General features: G+C 39.9%; 1 protein-coding gene across 1 annotated transcript in view; it reads left to right on the top strand.

Moving 5' to 3' along the window:
* The window catches only part of tasp1 (taspase, threonine aspartase, 1), an 89,327-nt gene extending 75,734 nt beyond the window's left edge, over positions 1 to 13,593 (top strand). The window contains exon 14 of the mRNA XM_085478103.1: positions 13,259 to 13,593. Coding sequence (XP_085334229.1) covers positions 13,259 to 13,348 — 90 coding nt within the window. The 3' untranslated portion in view covers positions 13,349 to 13,593. The remainder of the gene's footprint in view (positions 1 to 13,258) is intronic.
* The last annotated feature ends 10,123 nt before the right edge of the window (positions 13,594 to 23,716 follow it).

Here is a 23,716-nt window from a genome sequence, read left to right on the forward strand (position 1 = left end):
ACTGTATAATTTTGACATAAAACAGCTCAAAAAAGAATATATGATAGTCAACATGGGTTTTTTTCTCAGCGCATTCACGGGTTAGAAGACCTGTTCAGGTTCATCTCTAGCTGATAAACTGTCTCAATCTGACTCAAGGATCATCGAGGCGCCATTCTTCCTCATACCCGAGCTTGAACTTGTTGGACTGTCACTAAGCAAGTATTAAGTTTGCAGAGCACAGAGAGCCGAAAAGTGCGCAACAATTATCGGTCACCGCAGTTAGCCTTGGTAGTTGATGATCTACCAAAGCGTCATAAATCAGACACACTGTTTCTGACATAAGCCAAATCAAAACAGCCTCGTAAACGTACTGCTGCATGCGGGCTGCTGACAGTTTGGTGTCTGCCTGCATTTTTGAGATTTTCCCCTTTGGGCAAACACAAAGCGATTGTTTGTTGGTGAAAGGTCAGCACCTACACAGTGGTCTTGTGGCGGACTTAAGTTTTCTGTGCATTGTAAATCAGAATATCGGAGGTGCTGTGGCAGTAAATGTGATGAGAGATATAATGAGGGTTTTTTTCCTTGGCGTGTTCTTTAGGAGAGTTTGTCTCAGTGGGTGTTCACAAGCTGAACATGTGAACCAGAACAGTGATAGTGTTAAGAGGAACTTGTAGTTTGGAATGCAAGTGCGTGTCTGAACATTATGCTGTGTTTTGTATACTAGCTTCTTTCTTTCTTTCTTTCTGGCTCTTCTGCTGGCAGTGTTTGAACTGCAATATGGGGCATTTTGCACCATCTGATACTTTTCATTTTCATGTCATTTAAACACCAATCACTTATAACTATAGATATGAGACTATAGCTTTCACATTCATTTGACAGACATCATTTCTTCCTTTCCCAACCCAGGGCAATCGGAAATTGTGCTGTCTGTTTGACGTGTGTCTAGATTTCTTAAAGTCTTCATTTCAATTGCAAAGCTGCTAGAATCAGATCTTCTTTGAATGCATTGTGTGATGTTTTGGCTGAAAACACTAAAGCCCTTTGGGATGACATGTGTCATCCACCATCATCTCAGAGCTGCCTTTTCATGACACTAACTGATGAGGTTTGGTGTTGTCTAATAACTCAAGACTGCTGTCAGGGAGGGGGGGGGAAACACAGGCTGACACTTGCATGAGGGTAAACTAGGAAAGCTGACAGAAGAGTGCTGGGAGACGGTGGGTATTGCAGTTTGAGTGAAGCGTAGAGAAAAGGACGTGATGAATCCAGACCAGTCAGCCTTGCATCCAATCGTTACGGAGAGAATGATTGAATGGAGGGTAGCATTCAGCAGGCTGAGTAAATTAAAGGTATCCGCAGCTCTCACCTCCTCTTAGCTTAGCTTGGAGTCTTAAATGGAGGATTGCTTTTTACCAGTGGGACCAGATGTAACCTACATCTGTCAGGCTTCATTAGCTACGTCAATCTGGAAAGTACTGTTCCTTTTGGGTTTACAAATATTATTATTTATTAATTTTTCAATCAGTTCGCACTTTTAGGCAAACACAATTTACAGTTTGAAGTTTCCAGCACTGAACCTTTAGATATATTTCAGCTTGCACTTGAGCGTGCTGTCGCTCTGAGTTTAACTAAAGGTGATCAGTCTTTAAGGAGGATCACAGAATTAGACTAATTTCCACAGGGAGAACTGAATGTTACACTTCACTGAGCATTTTTCGTGCTATGCGGTGTGACTGAGGATTGGACTTAAATTCGTCACTTGAAACCTGTCCTGTTAAATACCCTATTGATGTTTTAGGTCTTTTACAGCATGTCTTCTTGTATTCATCACCTTGACGTCTCTTCTCTCAATTCCACATTATTGCATTACTGGTGTTTTGTTAATTAAGATTTGGTGGTTAAACCATTTTTGAGGCTCAGCACATGAGTTTTCCTAACATGAATACAGATGATTGGTGAGGCACTATACAGGGAATAAGCTGCCTGGTGGGTTTTTGAACACACTGATTTCATATGAATGTAAAATAAGACGGGTTTTTCTTAAAAAAACAAAAAAACATGATGAATGCTAATCCATATTTATTCTGCTTGCATGTTTTTCAATAAACCTTCATTCACTGGGTTACTAGCTTAACTAATTACATTTTTTCTCATTTATTTCTGTGTGACTCTTGTGAAAGAGGAGCAAGGATGAACACACTAATAAAGATTTTTCATGTGGAGCAGATGTGTGTTGTCCTGCCACCTTGTGGCAGTGCAGTAACAGCACCATAACATGTACAGCCACACACAGAGCCTTCACTTTCCTTCACCCACACCCATGTTTTCCCTATAATGAAATGAATGAGCAAATGTGTTTACAATAGCAGATGAGCACGTCATCCCTATCATGCAATATTTGCTCACAGTAATACTTAAAGCCAAGCCCATCCAGGCTTTGGACACTTGTTTATGGATGAACTGATGTCCTGCTGTGCCGTCGGAGGCTAGTTGGAATGCAGAGCTATATTTAAACTTCCCCTGGGGTGCCATTAAATCATGTAATTTCTTCGTCAGGCCTGGCTGACCCCATTACCCACATCAGAGAGAATTAAGAAAGAAAAATCATTATTTGTTGAATATTGAAATTGTATCTATGTGCTATGCTACATTTTAAATTTAAGCACTACTGTAGACATTCACATCGTGTGAGACTAACAAACAGAATAAGCTCCAATTCCTTAGATGTGGATGTTGGAATGGTAGGAGAGGTGTGATCAGTCTTGGCTGGTTTTTCCAGTTGGGGCTTTGCCATATCCTACCACTCTTAGTAACAATCCCAATATAAATCAAAAAAGTGCAAATGAGCTGCTTTTTCAAGTGTGCGTTGTTAGATGATGCCAACAGTTAAGTAGAAACTCACACATAGAACCTTCGAATAAACTAACCTGGAGTAGTTTATAGATATGGACCAGACATAAACAAATAATGCTCTCTGTTTTAAATATTACATAATTATCACATAAATTATCCCTGTGACAGACTGGTGACCTGTCCAGGGTGTACCTCCTCTGGCCCAGTGACAGTTTGTATTGATGGATGGCTTCAAATATAATTAAGAATATTACATAGTTTGAATGATTCATTAGAGAAAACAATGCAATCACTCTTTTCTCAGGGTGACTCCTTATAAGTCTTAAGTGTTTTTGTGTTTTTCTTTGAGTTTGCTAGGAGGTACAGATCATCAGATCAAAAGAAATCAATCCTTTTAAACCACCAAGAGAAATGAGAAAATGACAAAACTTTGATGCATAAAAGGAAGATGTTGTTGCTTTTGCTTTGCAGGGGTAAGAATACAAACTGTGCTTTCACTCAGCAAAATGGGATGTACAAGTTTAATTGTGTTTCTGCTGTATTATTTTGGAGAAAGCGGGAACAGAATGAAAAATTAAAGAATTTAATCCAGCTATAGTTTTTTTTGGCTTTTTGTTTTTTTGGTAGATAAGTGACTTAGTACTTGGCAGTGAGGGCTATTAATGCAATGGCCTGTACAAATGTCTTAAGTTCTATGTGATGGTTAAAAGCCTGATCTGTTAGCTCCTGCATCTGTAGTACTCCTAACCTTGAGTGGGTGTTCAGATCCACAGGGGATAGAAGATTCCCCTGTTCTCTTCAGAAGCAAGCGGGAGAAGTGGGGAAAAAGACTGTCTCAGAGACAGATATTTATAGAGAGAGTGGGAGAAAGTGAGATTGTGGCTTGAAAGGTTAGAGTAAAAGAGAGCGGCGGAATGACAGAGAGGGAGAATGACAGAGTTGTCGAGTGAAACAGGGAGATGGTGGAGAATATGAAGCAGGAAGATTTAGAAATAGATAATGCTGCAGACACCACCAGAGGCTGTGTGGACCCTGCTGTAAATTTCTGGGCCTCTGTAGGTCAGGGTGGCACTTTATTGTCTATGTTGACCCTAATTAAATCCTGCAGATATTGCGAATGAGTCACTAAAGGGCTTGAGAAACTATCTTCTCAGGGTATGTCATGTATTTATGTGCCTATTGTTTCCCTATTGTCTCATCTTGGTCTACACCACACGAGTTTATTGCAGTGATCTTAAACACAGATTATTAACACCATGAGAGAATTTAAAATATCCTTTAAGAATAATATAGGTAGCTAAGCATTTTGTGAAGTTAAATTGGCTCTTCTGAAGTGTTATTAATCTTAAATAACTCATACACAAGTAATAATGTCAACGTAAAGTCTTAATGTTCCCATCTGGGTAGAATTATGGGACTAAGTAGACAGCTAAACCACTAAATCACCTCCTCTGAAGTCAAATTTGCTCAAATCTGTAGCTCTTTTTCTGCTCTGACAGCTGAAGCAACCAGGTACCCAGGAATCTATTGGCCTTATGACACTGAATCTCTGCAAGGCTCCAGACTCTCAGTGAGCCTTCTAGCTGTAATTACGGTTTCCCATCTACTGGGATTGTTCAGACCAGGCCCACTGAGACTCTGCTCTAAATCTCCTTGATGTTGTCAGTTGGCCGTCCAGATAGGTAGCTGGATAGGCACAAAAAAGGGAGGGCCTCCTGGAAGCGAGCTCCACTCCAGGGCAGCTGATGTATGGACCGTCGTGGGCCGAATAACAGATGATTTCTCCTCACACACTAGGCCGTTCTGAAGTCATTGTCAAACTCGGCAAAACGTGTCCGGGAGGATAGATGGGAGTTTGCTGCGTTCAGGATAACGTCGAAAAAATGTTGTCTCCTGTGATGAGACACACAGTGGCACAGATAGCCATTTTCCCGCTGTAAAAAGGAAGGAGTTTATAGGAGCTGGGCTGTCAAGAAAAAGGAGTAAATGAGGATATGTGGAGGGAAGTGGTAGCTCAGCCTCAGATGTTAGTCATTATACTTCTGTTTGTGGTTTTAGTGTCCAAACAGAGCAACTATATAACAGTTTAATCAGTTATTCTTTTGCAAGAAAAAAAGCTGATTGAATCAGCAGCACAACACTCAGGACATGCTGTTTTAGAAATAAAAATTAATGAAGCAATTTCAAAACAATAGAAATGAACAGAGGAGAGTAGACCTTTTTAACGTTTGGCTGTTATGAACAATTCAAACTACGTACCGATGGAGCTTCCACACACTGAATTAACCTTAAATAAATGAACAAAGTCTGAAATTTGTGGCTCCACGAGTGCCTCCAATTAAGTCCTCTGTTAACTTGTTACAAACAACGATTCTATGTTGTTAGGTAGATCTATATTCAGTCACAGTTTAAAGGAAATTTTATATTGTAGACGTAATATCACCATATGCTCTATTAATTCACCAAAAGCTTGCATAAATTATATAGAGTGGTATAAACTGTTGCTCACATTGTGTCCAATGTCAGCTGGAAGTGCCACCTTTGCAGCTGCAAATGTATGCTTGGTAATTAGATTGTTAACTTTGTTTTTACTGTGTGTCATATTGAGCAAAACCTCGAAATGTAGCCTGATAAGAAGTGAACTCTAGTTCTGAATTATTTCATTTAGTCCATCCAACGATTTACAGTCAACTGTGTTTTTGCCTTCGACGACAGTATTTTGTTCTGAAATCCAGCAGGACTTTTGTTTCTGCTGCTTTTCTCCTGATCGAATGTACAACTCGTGCGATGTAACCATTGTTTCCACTCCAAACTAGCCTATAGAGAGTTTAGCGTGAAAACTGTCTCCACGATCGATTTGCATTTTCACGTATTTGAACTAGCACGTATTTATATAGATGGCTTTCTGACTGAGAGCACAATTGTTGTTTTCTAAGCTTCCTGCTTCATTTATGTTAAAAAAATGTCTGTTTACAGGAGCATGAATTAGACTAAGATGTAAAACATTTCATGGAGCTTTGTTGCAGACTGAGATGGGCTGATTGCCTCAGTCTCTCCAGTTTGAAATATTGATTTGTTTTTATGTTGTTGTTCAAAAGTAAATTAAACAACTTTCAAATCAAATCAGTGTGTGGCTTTTGCAAAGAAAAGATAAAAGGACAAATATTCAGACTTTCTCTGTGAAACTAAACCAGCGCTCTGTTCCAACCACACCGCCATTGTGTGTGTGTAACAAAAGTTGATTAAAACAAGACACTAAAGTGACACTGTACACACTATGCAGATATATTAAACGGCAATATTTCATTATATGCAATCACTCACGGCTGTGCACATCACGTCAGGCTACAAGATAAGTGAGACCAGTTGTGGTTGGAGTTGCCATGCAGTCGAAGTGAAAGAGAAATAAAAAGAGCAGGAAAGACAGATAGCTGAAGGGTTTTTTTTTTTTTTTTTTTACAGTGGAGCATGATTATTATGAGAGCATCAATCCACATTATGACACACTGCAGTTCCACTCATTTTCAACACTTTGCCTCAATGGAAAACTAAAGTACTGCATTTTATATTCACTGTTTGTTATTATTCCAACTACAGCTGGAAATTACTGTTAGTAAGCCTTATAAGCTATGTGGGGCTTTGCACTTTCCTGGGTTGTGTGACGCAACCCTGAAAGCTTGACGTTCGTGTCCCTCATTTACCTAAAACTGGGCGCAAATGCAATTACCAATGCAAATATTTAGATTGTGGGAAAGACGAGGAATGTGCCAGCGGTTGGCGTTCTGGGAAGCTTGAGGAAAGAGCCAGTTGACTTAAAAAACACATGAAATTCTCAGTCTCTATGTTGTTCAGTGCTTCTTGTCGTTTGTGGACATTTGAGTGGCTGGTCACACTTTGGAAGAATCCCAAAGTCAATACAGGAAACTCCTAAAGCAAAGAAAGACGTTAATGGTTCACCTTCACACCATGAAATAAAGATCAATGCAAACAAATGGATGCATTTAGCACAGTTTTTCTCAAGCGTCTAGCACGTCCTCTAGTGCATAAAGTAAATCTACTACTCGGTCAACTACACCAAGGGAAAAGATGTCACAGTACTACTCTGTCTTGTTTTACAGTGGTCACAGATTCTGTGAACAAACTTACATCAGTAGGTGATGCTTTTTTAAAATCGTGCCTCTTTATTTGATACTAAAAGCTGCAGTATTAGTAGTAGTCAGTAACGCTCTGAGTTGAGTTGGAGAAATTGCACCGCTGTGCTCCACCTATGTGCCACCAGACTGCATTCGTTGTAGCTCAGGCTTCACATGAATATCATTATCGTATGCTGATATAAAGATACTAGCTATTTTCAGGCTACCTTTGCAATTTCATTTTAGAAAGAGCCAGACAAAATAAAAAACAAGCGCCTCTTCAGAGCTGCTTTCCTCCAGCGATATTGGACCGACTGGTAAATAGATTTACTAGCACTGAAAAATACATATTTGATTCTGGCATATGGAGATTTTCATATTCTTTATTTTGCTGTGCCGTTTCTCAGTTTGCATTTGGAAGAAGGGAAAAAGAGACGTCGAGACTGATGCCAGCTGGCTGTGACACTGGTGGCAACAGGCCTGCGAGTGTGAAGGCGATGGGGGAGGGTTGTGTGCATTCGGAAGAGGGGCAGAAGGAGAGGTGATTGACTGACGGGCATGTGTCAACCCTTCTCCGATAGTAAATGTTAAGGGGGGACAAGAGTGTCTGGTTAATTAGGGCGAGATGTAAAAGTCCCTGTCACTCATCATCATCTTCACTAATATGTTTGGAGGCTAAAGTCAGCTGAAGCATAGAACTGAATGGTTAGTCACTACGGAGTGAGGGGCAGCTAAGGGAAGGATTGCATTACCACTCAAAACATCTTATCTGGACATTTAATACAGCTAAGATCTGTACTACACTGTTCGCTGAATAGAAAGCTCTCTACTTTAGTTACTGAACGTTTGTACACTTAATTTGAAAGGCAATTTTAGAGTGCATCCCTGTGAGACCAAGCCTTGTACCGATATCTTTTTTTTCCTCCGTTTTTTGTTTTAACAAACCCATCCAACTTAATATCAGCAATGATTGTCATAGAGGCCATAATAGAGTACAGGTCTTAGCCTTTCAGTGTCTATAATTTTTCATTGACCTTGATTTGTCCCCTGCTTTTAGAAGCCCTCGTGTGGTGCCCTGAGGGAAATAATGGCAAGAGAAGAAGAGTGCCATTCAGCCTCTGGAATTGACTGTGAAATTAACAGGAGACACGTTATTCCAGAATGCCAGTGTGAAAAACAGATAGTGACAGCGATAAGTCCTCGTGCTACTGTTTTGTTTACCATGTGCTCCAGTTTCTCAATCTTGCCAGAATACAGCTGAATAACAATGATGCTGCTTCAGCAATTGCAGTAGCATGGAAAGGGTTTGTTTAATGAGAACACGTTCAAGTTACATTTTAAATGTTTTTTAATTAATTCTTTTCCACAAATAAAATGATGTATTTAAAAGCTGCAACACTATAGGCTATAAGAATGTTTCAACAGGTACAATTAAGCTTAATTGAGCGTGTAATTAGATTAATATGTTACCGAGATTCCCTAATTCATTTAAATGAACATTTAATACTAATATCATAGTTGGCACGGAGCAATTCCTGCTCTTGAATCTAACAGTTCAAACAAAGCTGACCAGTTATAAAGCATGGTCTAATTTGAGTGGCACTTAAGATCTCATTTCCATAACCCTCTAACTGGGAAAACAACAGCAATTATAGCACTGGTATTAGGATGAAATGACACCCCTGAACTGCAGTCATGCAGCAGGTGGGTAATTGGCCCTGAGCTGCACTGTGGAACTGTCCTTGTCTCTTGATGGTGACACCAGCCACTCCACAGGGTGGTCTTATCCGCTCAACGCCCTCTGAGCCAGATGCAGCATTTCATAATTAACCAAGTGAGACGGGAAGGGTCAGAGGGAGGGGCGGCAGTACACTACTGTAACTAGCTCTGCTGAAATTGCAATTATACACACATACAGTAAATGTGTCTCTCTTCTTTTCTTTTTCGTGCTTGCGTTTATTGCATCAGATGTGCAGTGTGTGTTTCATTTGCATGCAGAAAGTGTGCTAGTGAGAGACAGAGAGTTTTATTGCCACGAATGAAACTGGACTCCAGAGGCCTCCCTGGTGTTAATTGAGGTGTAATGTGATTTGTTTTGCTGCCCCTTCCAGCAGCCCTTCCCAGTACATTGAATCAGATCCCCAGTGATTACTCTCTAATGGCCTCAGTTACGTCTGTGTGCTTTAAACAACCCACGACTGCTAAAGATAAAATGACAATGTGCGCATTTTATGACCATTTACACAGCATCTTTATAGTACCATTGCAGTTTGTACTTAAGAGAACTGTCCTTAAACACAACAACCAAAAGGGTGATGATAACATTTGCAACTGGTGCTCATGCATATTTGTGTGCTTACATAACAATGTGACCAATAAGTTGCTCGGTGTTGCAAGTACATTTGTGCGAGAAAAGGAGCTTGACAGCAAAAAGTTATACTTGGAGGAAGCGCTCTATACAATATAAAAGACCTCGCTCTTGCTTCATTAAATGCCTGAAGCCATTGTTGGACATCATTTGCTGAACATAATTATGCACTTCAAAAGAGCCCATTAATAGAAGTACTGTACTTTATACTAATGTGCCTTTTTTGGTGCTCAAAGCCCGAGAGAATTCACATCTGCCAGCTGTTCAACAAGGAAACTTTAGCAGTAACTTTCTACTCATTTTGAATGTCGGGTATTTTACTGAGGATAACTGTTGTCATTTTATCCTGACAAGGCATGCTGACACTGATATTTACAAATGCACATTTTTGAACTACTACTATCATCCCCAAAACTTCAGCTAGTTACTCTGAAACTACCTGAGTTGTAGACTGCAGTCTTCATTCTTTAGGAGAAAGTTCCGCTATGTTTAGGGTGAACTGCCCCTTTAACGGTGCAATTAGTGTCACGGGTGAGATTTGAGTGAGTGAGGGATGGTTTCAAATTATTTTCTTCAATGCAATATTCAGTAAAGAAGACGTGCAGCAATACCATCTTCTGTTTCTGTTACAAAACAAACAGGGTACCAGGTGCAGGTCTGTGATGAATGCATTTATTTATTAAAAGTAGGCATGTTGTTGCAGGGTGCTGTATACGACTAAACCGATCATTCTCGAGTGACCTTTCTGCATTGGTGCCACTGCACTGCGGTTCATGAATGTTTAAAATGGAAAGGCAGGCTGTTTTGGGCCTGCCAAGCTGGGTTTGCTGCTTGACAGAAACATTCTAACTCAAAGGCAGAGCGGAGGTTAAAAACAGTGGGTGCTACAAACGCAGGGTGCCAGACACAACTTCTGACAAATAAACACCCCTTAGACTCATATGAATCAGCTGTGTCTGGGATGAGAAAGACATGCACCAATACACACACTCACACACATATTCCCGTTCTCCCTTTTTTGCTCGTAGACGCACACAGTTTGACACACATTTGATTACAGGGACTGGCATTCCATATTAATTAACATCCTTAGAGATTACTTAGAAAGGCTAGATTGATAAATAGATAGCCATCTAACAATCTCAAGTGGTGTGAAAAAGCCTTGATGTGCATTAGGCAGAGGTGGCAAAGGTACATGCAATCATTTAGGTACAGATCCCTGTGTTAGAAAGTGCCCCGATAAAAGCTTAAGTACTTATTTATCTTCTTTACACAAGCAAAAGTGAAACAGTACAGGCTCTGAAATGTACTCAACATATATGAGTAAAAAGTAGCTACTGGAGCTACTGAACCTCTTGTGATGTTAACATCATAATAAAATAATATTAACAGAAGTGAATATAAACTTTATTTTTACTGTAATGAAGATGCTCAGCTTGAACATCTGCTAAGTGGAACACAAGTAGAGAAAAACAAAGAGCATTAATAAAAAACTAACTCTGGTTGCTGTTGCTTATATTGAAGATGGGTGACTTTGCCTCCATATCCAAAACAGGAAAGTGAGTGTAGAATGGGGTTAAAGTGGGATCCAACAGATGTGGGAACCCCAAGATCAGCTGTAATGATGCAGTGGGGGGAAAAGAATCAATTAGAGATAGATCAACAAAACACATTTCTGCTGCGAGCTCCAGTAGATACTACCTACAGACCGTGATCAGTTGCTGGTCCTGCTTTTTGAGGCCTGATTTCCAACCCCTATGCACTATAAAGCTTGTATAAATGTGGGATTCTGTGAGCCAGTCTAATCAGCACCACCTTAAATTTAGTTTTAACTTAAACTTACACTGACCATGACCACCGCAGCTACTCTGCTCCAGTGCATTACTGCAACTGTGACCACAATACTGTAAAGTAAAGAGTTTAGCCTTCACAGTATGATCATGCAGCGCTTGAATAACACAGAGTTAGTTAGTATACTTTAATTTGTTTTGCTGGACATTTCACATTGTGAGAAAACAGTTACAACATTACATGTAGGGTTAAAATTTCCAGTTTATCAAATGTCACTGAGCAGTCCCTATAATCTAACCTCTCTTCTTCTTCTCCTCTCTTTCTTACATCTTTCTCCATCTTTGACTGAAGTTATTTCTTATTGTTGTCTTTCCCTTGAACATACAGCAGCTGTACCTTTGGCTAGCAAACGTTTTATGTTTTCAAGACATGTAGTGATGGGAAATACTAAGTCCTGTCTTAAACCTAAATTATTGAGCATTTTGAGTAGAAAGCAGACATATTTGTGTAAAAATGTAGGGCGTTACAGATAAATAAAGACTCAAGTAAAGTACAGATACCTGAAAATTCTACTTAAGAACAGTAGGAAACGCGTAAATTAGCTAACCGTGCTAACGTGTTGACGCCGTGAAGACCCACGCATGGGGCGATCCGCGCTAACTCACTAACGGAGATTTGCCGTGTTATGGCGTTAACGTCATTTTAACGAGATTAATTGTCAATTAATTGTCAAAATTAACGCTTTAACGCAGATTAAGCCGTCATCACGATTAACGCCATAAAAAAAAGAAATTACGCTATTAACGCATCTGGAGTGCAGAATGACTTAAAATCCCTGAAATGTTTCTGTCAACGCATTTTGGGCAGTTTGTCCAAGTAGAGTTACCTTCGCGCAGACGCAAATGGGCAATTGGTCTGGTAGCGACAGGCAGCTGAGCCAATCAACTAAATGATGATAAAAGCACTTTGGCCCTCTCGATGGGAAATTTGAGTATTAAAAAAATAACAAGACGGAACAGTCGACCGACATAAAGTTTTATGCACTTTGTGCAAGGAGGAATTTTCTTTTCACTGTAGCACTTCCGGCTTTAAATATTACATTGAAGTGAAGCATACGTATGCTGCTAGCACTTTGGCTAATGCGTCACCCAGCTTGTGAAAAATCACTTACGGAGCATCAGGGACTCAGTAAGTCTACCTCGGACACATTGCAGACCTGTTAATATCGTTGAGAACACGCGCTTTACATAGCTTTGGTTCCTCGTCTCAAGGACTTGAAGTGCCTCCCAAAGAGTGACAGAGAGAGAGAGTGGATAAATGTTTACAGAATGTTTTTGTTAACATGAATGTTCAAGATGTTCAGTAAACAAGTTAATTGCGTATATTTTCCCTTTTTTCTTGATTTTGTTTGCTCATGCAAAATGAAATGGGATTAACATATATTAAAAATGAATGATATTTAATCGTGATTAATCAAATTGTATATATAAAATGTGCAATATATATATGTATTTATATATTTGTGTATATATATATGTGTATATATATATATATATATATATATATATATATATATATATATATGTGTGTGTGTGTATTTATATATATATGTGTGTGTGTGTGTGTATATACATAAATAAAATGGAATTCATTCAATTGAAAAAATAGGATGTAGTGAAAATACTTTTGTGCGGATTTCTACTTTACAGTATAGCTCATGGCCATCTTTTCCTGTTTCTGGGTTTCCAGGTTTATTTCCTGCATATCTCTACATACTCTCAAGCACTGAAAAGATTTACTACAAGAAAAATAAGAATACCAAGAAGCAATTTGCGTGAAGGGATGATAATACTGAAAAAAGATGAGAAAAATAATTAGGTTCGAGAGTGAATGAAATTCGTGGAGGAGAGACACTGGTACGGGCGGTGGACAGTAACGCATATGACAGTGAGTGAATTTAAAAGCAAACAAATAAAAAAAAACCCAACAAAACCTACAATTCTTTGTTGATGTCGTGTTTGACTGTAGGGGAACAAAAAAAACATCAAATCAAAGTCCTGTACTCTCTGTTTGCAAGATAAACACAATCAACTTTTCACATCTGTCTGACAGCATCTTTCTTTTTCAGCTTTACAGACAAGACAGCACAAAGGGAGCACTAGTGAAGTGTGTCACCCAGAGAGAGGGAAAGAGCAAGACTAAGGCTACCTCCAAGTGAAGGCAAACTTGCTTCATATATTCCTACATTTTACTACCAGGGTGGCACGATGCGAAATAACCCTTCCACTCTGAGCTGAAATCTGAGGGAGAGAACAAGCAGATGAGTCAGCTACGCTAACAGAGTGGAAGAGCGTTTGAATATGATTTCAGTAAAAACCCCACTTTAGAACTCCTACATATTCAGTGAGTGGTCATTCAGCCTGACAGCTTTAGCAGAATTATTAAAGAAAGGGAAACAATAAAAAGAGAATGGGATTTGAAAAGGTCAGATGGAAACGTATGTTTTTTTAATCAGATTTTTTATACTTCTACTTTTGTATTTTTCATGGATGTATTTTGCATGTAATAATAATAACAATGATAATATGCCAATATTGTAATAAGCTCATGTTTTTACCTGGCAACATAAAAGACATACAAGTGCCCATGCTACCTCAAAGACAGCCTGCTACTTAAAGATTCAAACTTCACCTGAAGGTGTATTTTTAAATTTCCATTGGTTGAGAGAAGCACTGAAGAAGGAAATAGATGATAGAGCCCCGTCTGGCGGTGCTGGAGCCGTGATGCGGAGAGCAGCTCTCATTGATAATGCATCAGGAGAAAAAAATCCATCAGGACCACATCCATTAAATGTATGAAGCAGACATTTATGCATGAAAGTGTCCGTGGCCTCTTTCTGTGAACCAGGGGCCAGGTTAAGTGGGACTGTCCTCTCTGGTTGTCACCGAGTACAGCTGCCCACTTCTCATGGCCGTGGCGGCTCCCCCCCATGGTCATGGCGGTCCCGCCCAGCTCCAAACAAAAGAATAAAACATTCATGAGGTGTATTTTTTTGACAATGGCAGATTCAGTATTGTTTGGTAATGTTGGCCTCGCCACCTTTTCATCATAGCATGCCTCCCTCCCCTCTCCGCATGCATCGTATCTGTTGGCCCACTTGATAGAGCTTTCAAGGTGAAAACATAAACCCAGTATGGAGTAATTACCAAGCGCGCTCCTGCAGAGGAAGGACTGGCATTTCTCTCTCTTTGTTGTGCATCTGACCTTTGAAAATATCACAGATTAAATCTTTAATTATTTATGAGGGCTGGAGGTGGTGATGAGAGGAGAGAGGCGGATGTTGCCACATGTGATGGGGCATTTTTACTATAAGAGAAAAGAATGACTTCTTTAGCTGTCATTTTTATCCCACTGGACATAATTTCAGCAATTTGAGGAGAATTTAGGTTGGGATATTTTCCAAACTTGCTCTATAGCAATGCCCTTCAGGCATATTCGTACTTCTGGAAATGCATGGACTTGAAAACTGGTCAATGTCCAGTAAAGCTGTATCTAACATGCACTTCTTTCTAGTGATATCCAAATAAGATCAGGCTGTTAAAACATCAGGCTTTAATATGTTGTGAAATGTAGTAATGTAGAAAAGTAATCTACTATGTAATGTATTTTTTTAGGTCTACCTCTAACATAGAATTAAAGTAGGGACATTTTCCCAGCGTGTGTTCCACGCTGTCTACTGAACTTCAAAAGAGCAACACTCAGATCGTGTCACTTACCTTGTGCAGTAAACAATCCTGACACATTCATTTTGAAATAATCAAATAATCATGGTGCAAAAATAATAAACAACAGTGAAAAGATCAATGTTATATGAATAAAAAATTGCATTTCCCTTGGGAATAGTTTAACCAGTGTTTGAAATGCAAATTCTCTTTTTCATCGGAACTGCCAGTAAATGTCACTAAGGGACGCTGGGGAGGAGCTGAACAGCTCAATTAAACAGCGCTTACATGTATCATCCCAAACAGACCAAGATATGAAAGACATCGTTTAGATTGATATACATTGTCTGTAAGAATAAATCAGAGCGGCAAGCTAATAATGCACTCCGGGGGTGCACGCTAAAATTGCAGATAGGAATTTTTGAACAGTAGCCGCATAATGGTGTTCTAGTTGAAGTTCTGGATGATTATTTGGAAAATGGCCACCGCCACTTTGAAGTTATACGCTGAGATATTTCTTAGAGAAAAGACTGAGTTTACAGCTGTAGCTCTCTAATGTCTGGATCATGGTTATCATTAGTTTCTCACTTTTAGAAGTGTGAGTGGAGAGGATAAAATAATTCATATGCACAAACATTTTACCATCTCCGGCTTTCATGCCCGGAGAAGGGCACGGTGGCATGGTGGTTAGCATTGTTGCCGCACAGCAAGAAGGTCCTGAGTTCGATTCCAACACCAGGCCGGGGTCTTTCTGTGTGGTGTTTGCATGGGTTCCCTCCGGGTACTCCGGCTTCCTCCCACCGTCCAAAGACATGCAGCTTGTGGGGATAGGTTAATTGGATAACCCAAATTGTCACTAGGTGTGAATGTGCGAGTGAATGTGAGTGCGAACGGTTGTTTGTCCCTGTGTGTTAGACTGGCGACCTGTCCAGGGTGTACCCCGCCTCTCGCCCTATGACAGCTGGGATAGGCTCCTGCGACCCTGATAAGCAGAAGTGGATGGATGGACGGCTTTCATGCCAATGCTTTTTGGTACACTGTGATAGCAGGCGTAGTATACCAAAATGTATAGCGGCCATCAGAAGATGGGTACACTGTGGTTATAAGGGAATGGATATGATCAGCTGCAATAGTAAGGAAAGAGACATTTAAACTATGCTCAGTCGGCACTGAGGGGTGAAAGTGTGCCAGGAAAATATTCCCCACAGCATTATACCGCCACCACCCCAAACCTTTTACGCAAACCTTTGATTCTGACTCTGCATTCTGAATGTCATCGTGGCAATTCAAACTGATGAGACCTGACAAGTTTTTACAATCTTCTATTGTCCATTATTGGTGAGCCCATGTAAATTGTGAATTCTAACCTCAGTTTCCTGTACTTTCCTGATCGCGGGGCGATCGTGGCCCAAGAGTTGGGAGTTCGCCTTGTAATTGGAAGGTTGCCGGTTCGAGCCCCGGCTTGGACAGTCTTGGTCATTGTGTCCTTGGGCAAGACACTTCACCCATTGCCTACTGGTGGTGGTCAGAGGGCCCGGTGGCACCAGTGTCCGGCAGCCTCGCCTCTGTCAGTGCGCCCCAGGGTGGCTGTGGCCACAATGTAGCTTGCCATCACCAGTGTGTGAATGGGTGGATGTGTAAAGCGCTTTGGGGTCCTTAGGGACTAGTAAAGCACTATACAAATATAGGCCATTTACCATTTTACTTAGCTGACAGGAATGGCATCCTTTATGGTCTTCTGCTGCCATAGCCCAGCTGCATCAAGGTTAGACATGCTCTGTGTGCATAGATGCCCGTCTAGTAATAGTAATTTAAGTTACTTTGAGTTTCCTTCCTATCAGCTCAAAGCATTCTGTTCATTCTCCTGTGATCTCTAGTATCAACAAGACTTTTCAATCCAGATAACTAAAGTGCATTGAATATTTTCTCTTTTTCTAAACATTCTCTGTAAACCCCACAGTTGGCTAAGTGGGAAAATCCCTGTTGGCAGTTTCTGAAATGCTCAGACCAGCAATCATGCCACATTCAAAGTCACTTAAATCTCCTTATCTTTGCCGTCCTGATGCTTGATTTGAAGCAGGTTGTCTTCACCAGGTCTACACGCTTACTAAACATAGTGACTTGTGTACCTTCCTGAGATCAGATATTTGTGTTAATTAGCAGCTGACAGGTGTACCTAAGAAAGTAAATGGTGAGTGCTTATTAACAGAGTGCTTCAAAATCCCTCTTGTAGTATTGTTGTATATTGTCTAAGAAAAGCCATAACATAACATTTTCACTTGCTCTGAAAGTTTTTTAGTTTTTATCTGTACTTTTAACAAACTCCACTGATCCAACAGCAGGCTAAACAAAGTCTCCCATGCAATGTTTTCAAGCTTCTTTTAGTTGCCAGGCAAGAAGAGTTTGGTTTGTTTGGAGTGGACATCTAACAAATCTCCATCTGATCTTTTTTTTTTTTAAACAACAGAAGAGTTAAAATTTTCTGCAGCATTGCTCTGTTGTTTGCAGTGTTGGATCTTGCTCTACTACGTTGTACATATCGCTCCATAACCTGTCCATCTCAATTAGCCGGCACATTGGGTACACTTTTGCAGAAGAAGATTTAAATGATGCATCAAATGTCCCTTTCATGTAAGTGCACATCGGCTTTATTAACCCAGGATGTAACAGGCATAGAAAGCCTGGCTATGTTGAACTTGTTTTGTATTAAAAGATCGTGATGCTTGGCTTCTAGCTGCAGTTGAAAAGTGTCTGAGACTGACCAATAAAACAAAAAGGTTAAAAGATGGAAGAAAAAAAAATCTCACTGAAGAGTGGCTGAAGTGGTGCTTTCTTTGCAACTCTGCTCAAAAGGCCAACATCCTTGTGTTCACCTCGTTATTGTTGAAGTTGAGACGAGTGTCTTGGTGTTATCATTTAATGAAGCTGTCTGTTCAAGACCTGTGAGAAGTATGTTTTTCATACTAGCGACTGATGTCCATAGCTCCTTGCTCAGTTGCGTGATTGGACCTCACACTTGACTTCCTATTCTGATTAGAGCAAGTTTGCACTCTTGTACGAAGGCACTAGTACATTGTATTGCATAAAATCTTCAGTTTTTCATTTTGTTTGGCAATCTCTCGTATGAAATACAATGTCATATAAAATCTATTTCATTCCTTTGGAGTGGTGGACAAGTCTTTTGGCCTGAACCAACAAACTATTCAAGGCTTTTGTCCACTATAGTAGCTTTATAAAGATAACGGGCTATGATTTGCAGAATATTAGATAACTTTAAACCGCTTATTTTAACCCACAATTACATGATCCCTGCATGAACTTTTGAGAGGTAGCATTAACAGCCCTCATGTAGCCATAGTCTCTGCTGTGGCTACTGGCAGATGCTGGACCCATTTAAGCTATCAGTGGATGTGCTTCCTGTTATGAAATGATTATTAGATCAAACTATATTGGAATCTGCAAACACTAACATCTTCAAACTCAAAGCCTCAAGTGTGAAAATGAAAAGCAGCGGAGCACCTAAACACAGAGGCCGTCTTTAGATGCCTTTTTGGTCACTGAGCTGTGATATGCAAATGTATAAATGTAAATGTATTTAGCAATCTGTTTTAGAGTTCATGGCAACGTAGTGCTCCTTATGAATACCAAAGAGGATATATCTGTTACGGCGGGGTGCGCCGATGTGAATGGAAACAGGACCCAAAAGCAGATGCTGAAAGGCGGAGTTGCTGGCTGAACAGAAGACGATCCTTTATTTGGATGTTGGCACACGAAAAAGCATGAAGCTATGAAAACTAAGAAAACTGTGAACACTCAGAAAACTAAAGGACTAAGAAACTCAGTGAAAATGCGATGACAAACTATGAACACTGAGTAAACTATGACGAAACACTATGGGGATGCAAACAGACGACCTGACAATGACATGCAAAAAACAGAAGGCTTAAATACACACATGAGGTGATCAGGGGAAGTGGAGACACACATGGGAACACAGCTGAACTTAACGACAGGACAGAAGGAGTGAAACTGAATACACTGACCGTGAATACAGACTTTCAAAGTAAAACAGGAAACATGGAGATTAAACAAGACACATGAACCGGGGAGACGTAGTACAGGGGAGATGACATAACTGACAGCATGGACTTGACAATATAAGACACGCAGACATAAACACACGAAGGGCAAGGGAGACTTAATACACGGGTAATATGTACAAATGGCTGGACTGCCTTAGTGACCCTAAACAAAGAATAAACATCAAAATAGGCTAAAACACAAAACACTGGGTCGCACGACCCAGGACCATGACAATATCAGATCAAGCAGAAATGAGGAAATATGAAATACACAGCATATGAGAGCATCAAGGGTTACATTAACAAATCCAAGTGAGAATGACCCAATTAGCTGACCAAGGAGGGGGTGAAATGTTAGGCCACAGCATGAGATGTCATGCTATTAATGTCACCTCAGGTTTGCCTTGTGCATGCAAGTGAGAAGAGCTGTTTGAGCCATTTAGGGGTGTTTAGAAATATCTTAATAGCATAAAGAACATATAAAAACAGTTTTTCCCTTTAATGTTTTTGCCTTGTTTTTCAGTAATTGAAGGATGATGTATACTTACCTTCGCCATGCACTGGGATTGTACACTGCTCCATTCACAAGTACCATTTCTCAAGAAGCTGTTGTGGGCCATGGTTACCAGTTTTGCTCAGACTGTAATCTTATACAGCCTTTGCTTGTCACATTGCTCTCCATATTCTACAGCATGTAGTGCAAATGCAAATGCAAGATGTTGAAGATTAAAAGAATTACTTGGAATCTGAAAAAAGTCTGCATTTAAGGCTTTAGATGACCCAGTTTCCAGGCATGCATCCATCCAGTGGCTTAGTTGCTCTTGAGGCTTCTAAATGTAGTATTTTTGGATTTACTATGCAGTGTGTATATGTGCACATGTGTATATCTCTTGTCTGCACAGGCACACAAACATGCAAATTCTCCTTTGTGTTTGCATTCTTCCTATGTAGCTTTTTTTCTCAGTTGTGTCAGTGTTTTACTCATACTTAGAACTCATAAAAAAACAGTGACCTAGATATAATTAACCCCCTCAAACCAGCATCAATCTGCTTTGCTTGTCATTATGGGGCTGCTCCCTATGTTAAAGTCAAGTTCCTAATAGAGGGTGATATTATGGACTCCCCGCAGCATGGCAGCACACGGGGCAAGTGCTCAGAGAAAACATGTGATGGAATGAATAAGCTTGTCTAAAGGCAGTCTCCCGGCTGACAGGTATTTCAAATGAAACATGGGATTTCTAGAAAACAAGAGCTTCTCCTTCTGTTGAAATGAGTATCACTTACTGACTAGAGAAAATAAAGGGAGGATGCCCTGAACCAAGACTTGCTTCTGTAGTAGTATGACACGCAGTCACTTGAGGGAATAAAATCTAATTTATTCTCGCTCAGATAGCCACTTGTACCACATTATTTAGGCTGAATGAGCACACAATCCACTTTAACCTAATAATATAACATCATTTGTTCATGCATATAAATGTGTTTAAAGAATTTTTTTTTCAAAATGGCAGGACTGTATTATAGATGGTGATAATAGCTGGCATAACCCAATCAGATCATTTTAGTGTTCACATTGTCATGAAATTGATTTCTTTATACATTGATCTAATTCTGTAAATTAGGAAATAGATCAATTTTTGCTCACATTCTCATAGTATATCTTAAAGTAGATCCTGTTAGTAATTTGAAAAACACGGTATTGAATGGCGGGAGATATTGCATGACACCAGTCGGTAATGCGGGGCATTATGTCATTAGTTGTGAACATTGGGTAATAAGGCACAGCAACTTAATAACTAGATTGTGGCCATCTCTTCATAACAGATGGCATCAAGGTAATGGATCAGTTATTTACTGACCACACTGACAATATGAGCTCTGCAGACCTATAAAAAAAGGACAAATTTTTTTTTGAAGAGTCAGTGTAGAAAATTTTACCCACTCTTCCCTGCAGCTCACTCTAATCGTTGAGATATTTTTAGGATGTCTTGCATGCACAGCATGTTTAAGGTCTATCCAAAGATTTATTTGAATGGTGTTGAAGTTATGTGACAGTAAATGCTGTTCAAAAACTGTCATCTTAATTTTAGCAGTTCGTTTGGATTATGAGGTGCGTTTCAGATCATTGCCCTGCCAGCCTCTGTTCACTTGTGAATCCCTAAAAGTAGGTAAGTTACTCACTAAATGCTGCTGATTGTGCTCGACTAACAAAAGAGCTCAAGTTGAAATTCATTGATCTATCAAACTTGCTTCCAAAATGACTGTGAATTCTGTGATTTAATATACACTATATGTAGGAAAGTATCAGGCCACACCCCGTAATCTTTGAATTCAAGGTTTTTCTAAAGAGCTCACTGAGTTCTGCAATCCAGTCTTTAAATGATGACGTATGAACCCTGGTTCTGGGTCCAAACTACTCTTCCTTTATTAAGGCTGTTGTGTTTTTAACGTGTTTTAGTGCTTTGTATCTTGTTCTATTTAATCTGAACAAGTCCCTAAAAATAGTCAGTGATCACAGTCGGTCTCTCTCGGTTTTTATTACCACTATTCATTTTAAAGCTCAGTTTTTAAAACCTTACATGTAACTACAGCCCAGCCCATGCAGCAGTATATGAATGACTAACCTCGTATTGTGGATGGATTATCTCAGTTGTTCTCCTGACTTAAGGTTGGTCCGTTTACAGCATCCTGCCATGCGCTTGCATTTGTCACTAACCATCAGGAACCCTCACATTTACTTTTATCGAATGGAAAAAAGTTAGCATTCATCCTCCTGCTTCATTGTGCTAATGTGTTTATATTATGCTAACCATAGCTGAGTAGCTAGCCACCATGTAACACATCATTATATACCAGCTAGCCCAACTTTAGTAACCCTACAAACGTCATTACTGTTTAGTTTTTTTGTCTTCATTTATGTTGGAAGTGATAGCAGAGCTGTGCGTTTTAATTTTTTCAGAAATCTCACAGTCAGAACATGGTGGAAACTAGCGAGCTAACTTCTAACTCCGTTAAATTTCACAAATCCTGTTTTCATGGATGCCTGGATTTTATACTTAATTGTTACACCTGGTAGAGCAGCCACACCTATCATTTTATTAAAGATGAAAGAATTCAGACAGTTTGTAACTCTCAGTGATGCCGCAGTGTTCATTTGATTTTGGGACCTGAAGCAGAGTTTGGACCTGGAAACGGCTAATGATGTCAGACTTAAAGACCGGATAGGATGCCACTGTTGCAACAGTCTAAATATTCCATGATGAACTGCAATTTCTTTTATTGTAAAGTGGAAGCTTTCAGGAACTGTGGCAACTCAACCATCAAGTGGCAGACCAAGTACTGTAAAGTTACAGATTGGGGTCGCTGAGGCGCAGAGTGCGTGAAAGTCACCAACGCTCTGCTGACTCAGTAAGTTCTAAAATCCCAAACCTCCTCTGGCATCAACAAATGCACAAAAATAGCATTCTTCCACATTTCATGGCATGGGTTTTCATGGCCCAGCAGCTCCTGTAAAGTGTACTGTGTAGCTGGAACAGTACTGTTTTCCATTTAGTATATTTTAGGCATTAGCTTTACTGATTCAATTTTTTGTAGACCCCATCTTTGTATTAAGAGTATCCCAATTCTTGGCCAGCTAAACCTTTGTCTGTGTTGAACTAACACGCAGTTTTATTGGAAATTTTCTTGGTCTTCCTGATCTTATCTTGAATTCTCCACTTCCTGTTTACTTCCATTTCTTAATGACATTACAGTCACTGGAAACTGCCAACTTGAAGTCCTTTGATATGTTTTTATAGCCATGCTCTGCAGGTCCTGAGTCAGTAGGTCTGAGGAGCCCAGAATTTCTAAGTGTTACTGCAAGGTTTGAAGAGCTGTGTTCACAGAGAAGGTATAATGTGGGCAGCACATTAGCAGAACTGAAGCAGCAACTTCGCTGCTTTGTCAGAAGGTTTCAGGGATTGTATTGAGTGGCAGCCACCCATGTGTGAAGGGCCCGAGGTAGAGACATTGTCCGAGGAATTAAAAAGCTCTGTAAATGTCATCAGGTGGCAAATTGTAATGAAAGGTACTGACCTGTCCAGCAAGACATACCAAGTTAGGGAAGTTCTGATGCTTTAAAAGCAGCAGGTGTCAAGCAAATGAAAAGGTCCCCAGACGTCTGCACATCTAAAAGATTTACAATAAGAAGACTTTTATTATCTGTTTTCTGTGAAGCTGTATTTGCTAGTTTTTGCTATTACAGTGAGAAAAATATGTTCCCAGACCAATGCTATTGTGCATGAGCGTATATGTATGGAATTTAACATATAGCAATAATTAATTACTTTTATCTGTGATATAGGCATCTGTGTCATAAATTCATCCACTGGTGGAATTTCTTAAGTTGACAAAGGTATTAAAAGATTTGCCTTTTTAGTCCCAGTTAATGCATAAATTAGTGACTAACTCTAGCTATACTTGTGCTTCTGGAAGAGTGCTGTATTCCTGCTTTTGTTCTCCTGCACAGTGCAGCAGTGCTGATGTGTTGTTTCCTCACCCTCCCTCTGGGAGGTGTGAACCAAGGGAAGGGAAAGGTACGATAGGGGAAAGAGGAGGGGGAAAACACACAGGCAGAAAACTTTGATAACCGCTGTGCCCTCATCTTCTAGTTCAGAGAATTTCCAGTTCTTTTTAGGGGAAATGAAGCATTATCCCTCATGCTCTAAGTAGTATCTCTATTTCATTGATTAGCATGCAGAGCTGCACACTAAGGTTATACCAGGATCTCCACGCACTCATTAA

Source organism: Copadichromis virginalis, linkage group LG13, assembly GCF_057382275.1.
Source record: "Copadichromis virginalis isolate Kocher_CV1m ecotype Utaka linkage group LG13, C_Virginalis_male_GT1.1, whole genome shotgun sequence".
In the NCBI taxonomy this organism is placed as follows: Eukaryota; Metazoa; Chordata; class Actinopteri; order Cichliformes; family Cichlidae; genus Copadichromis; species Copadichromis virginalis.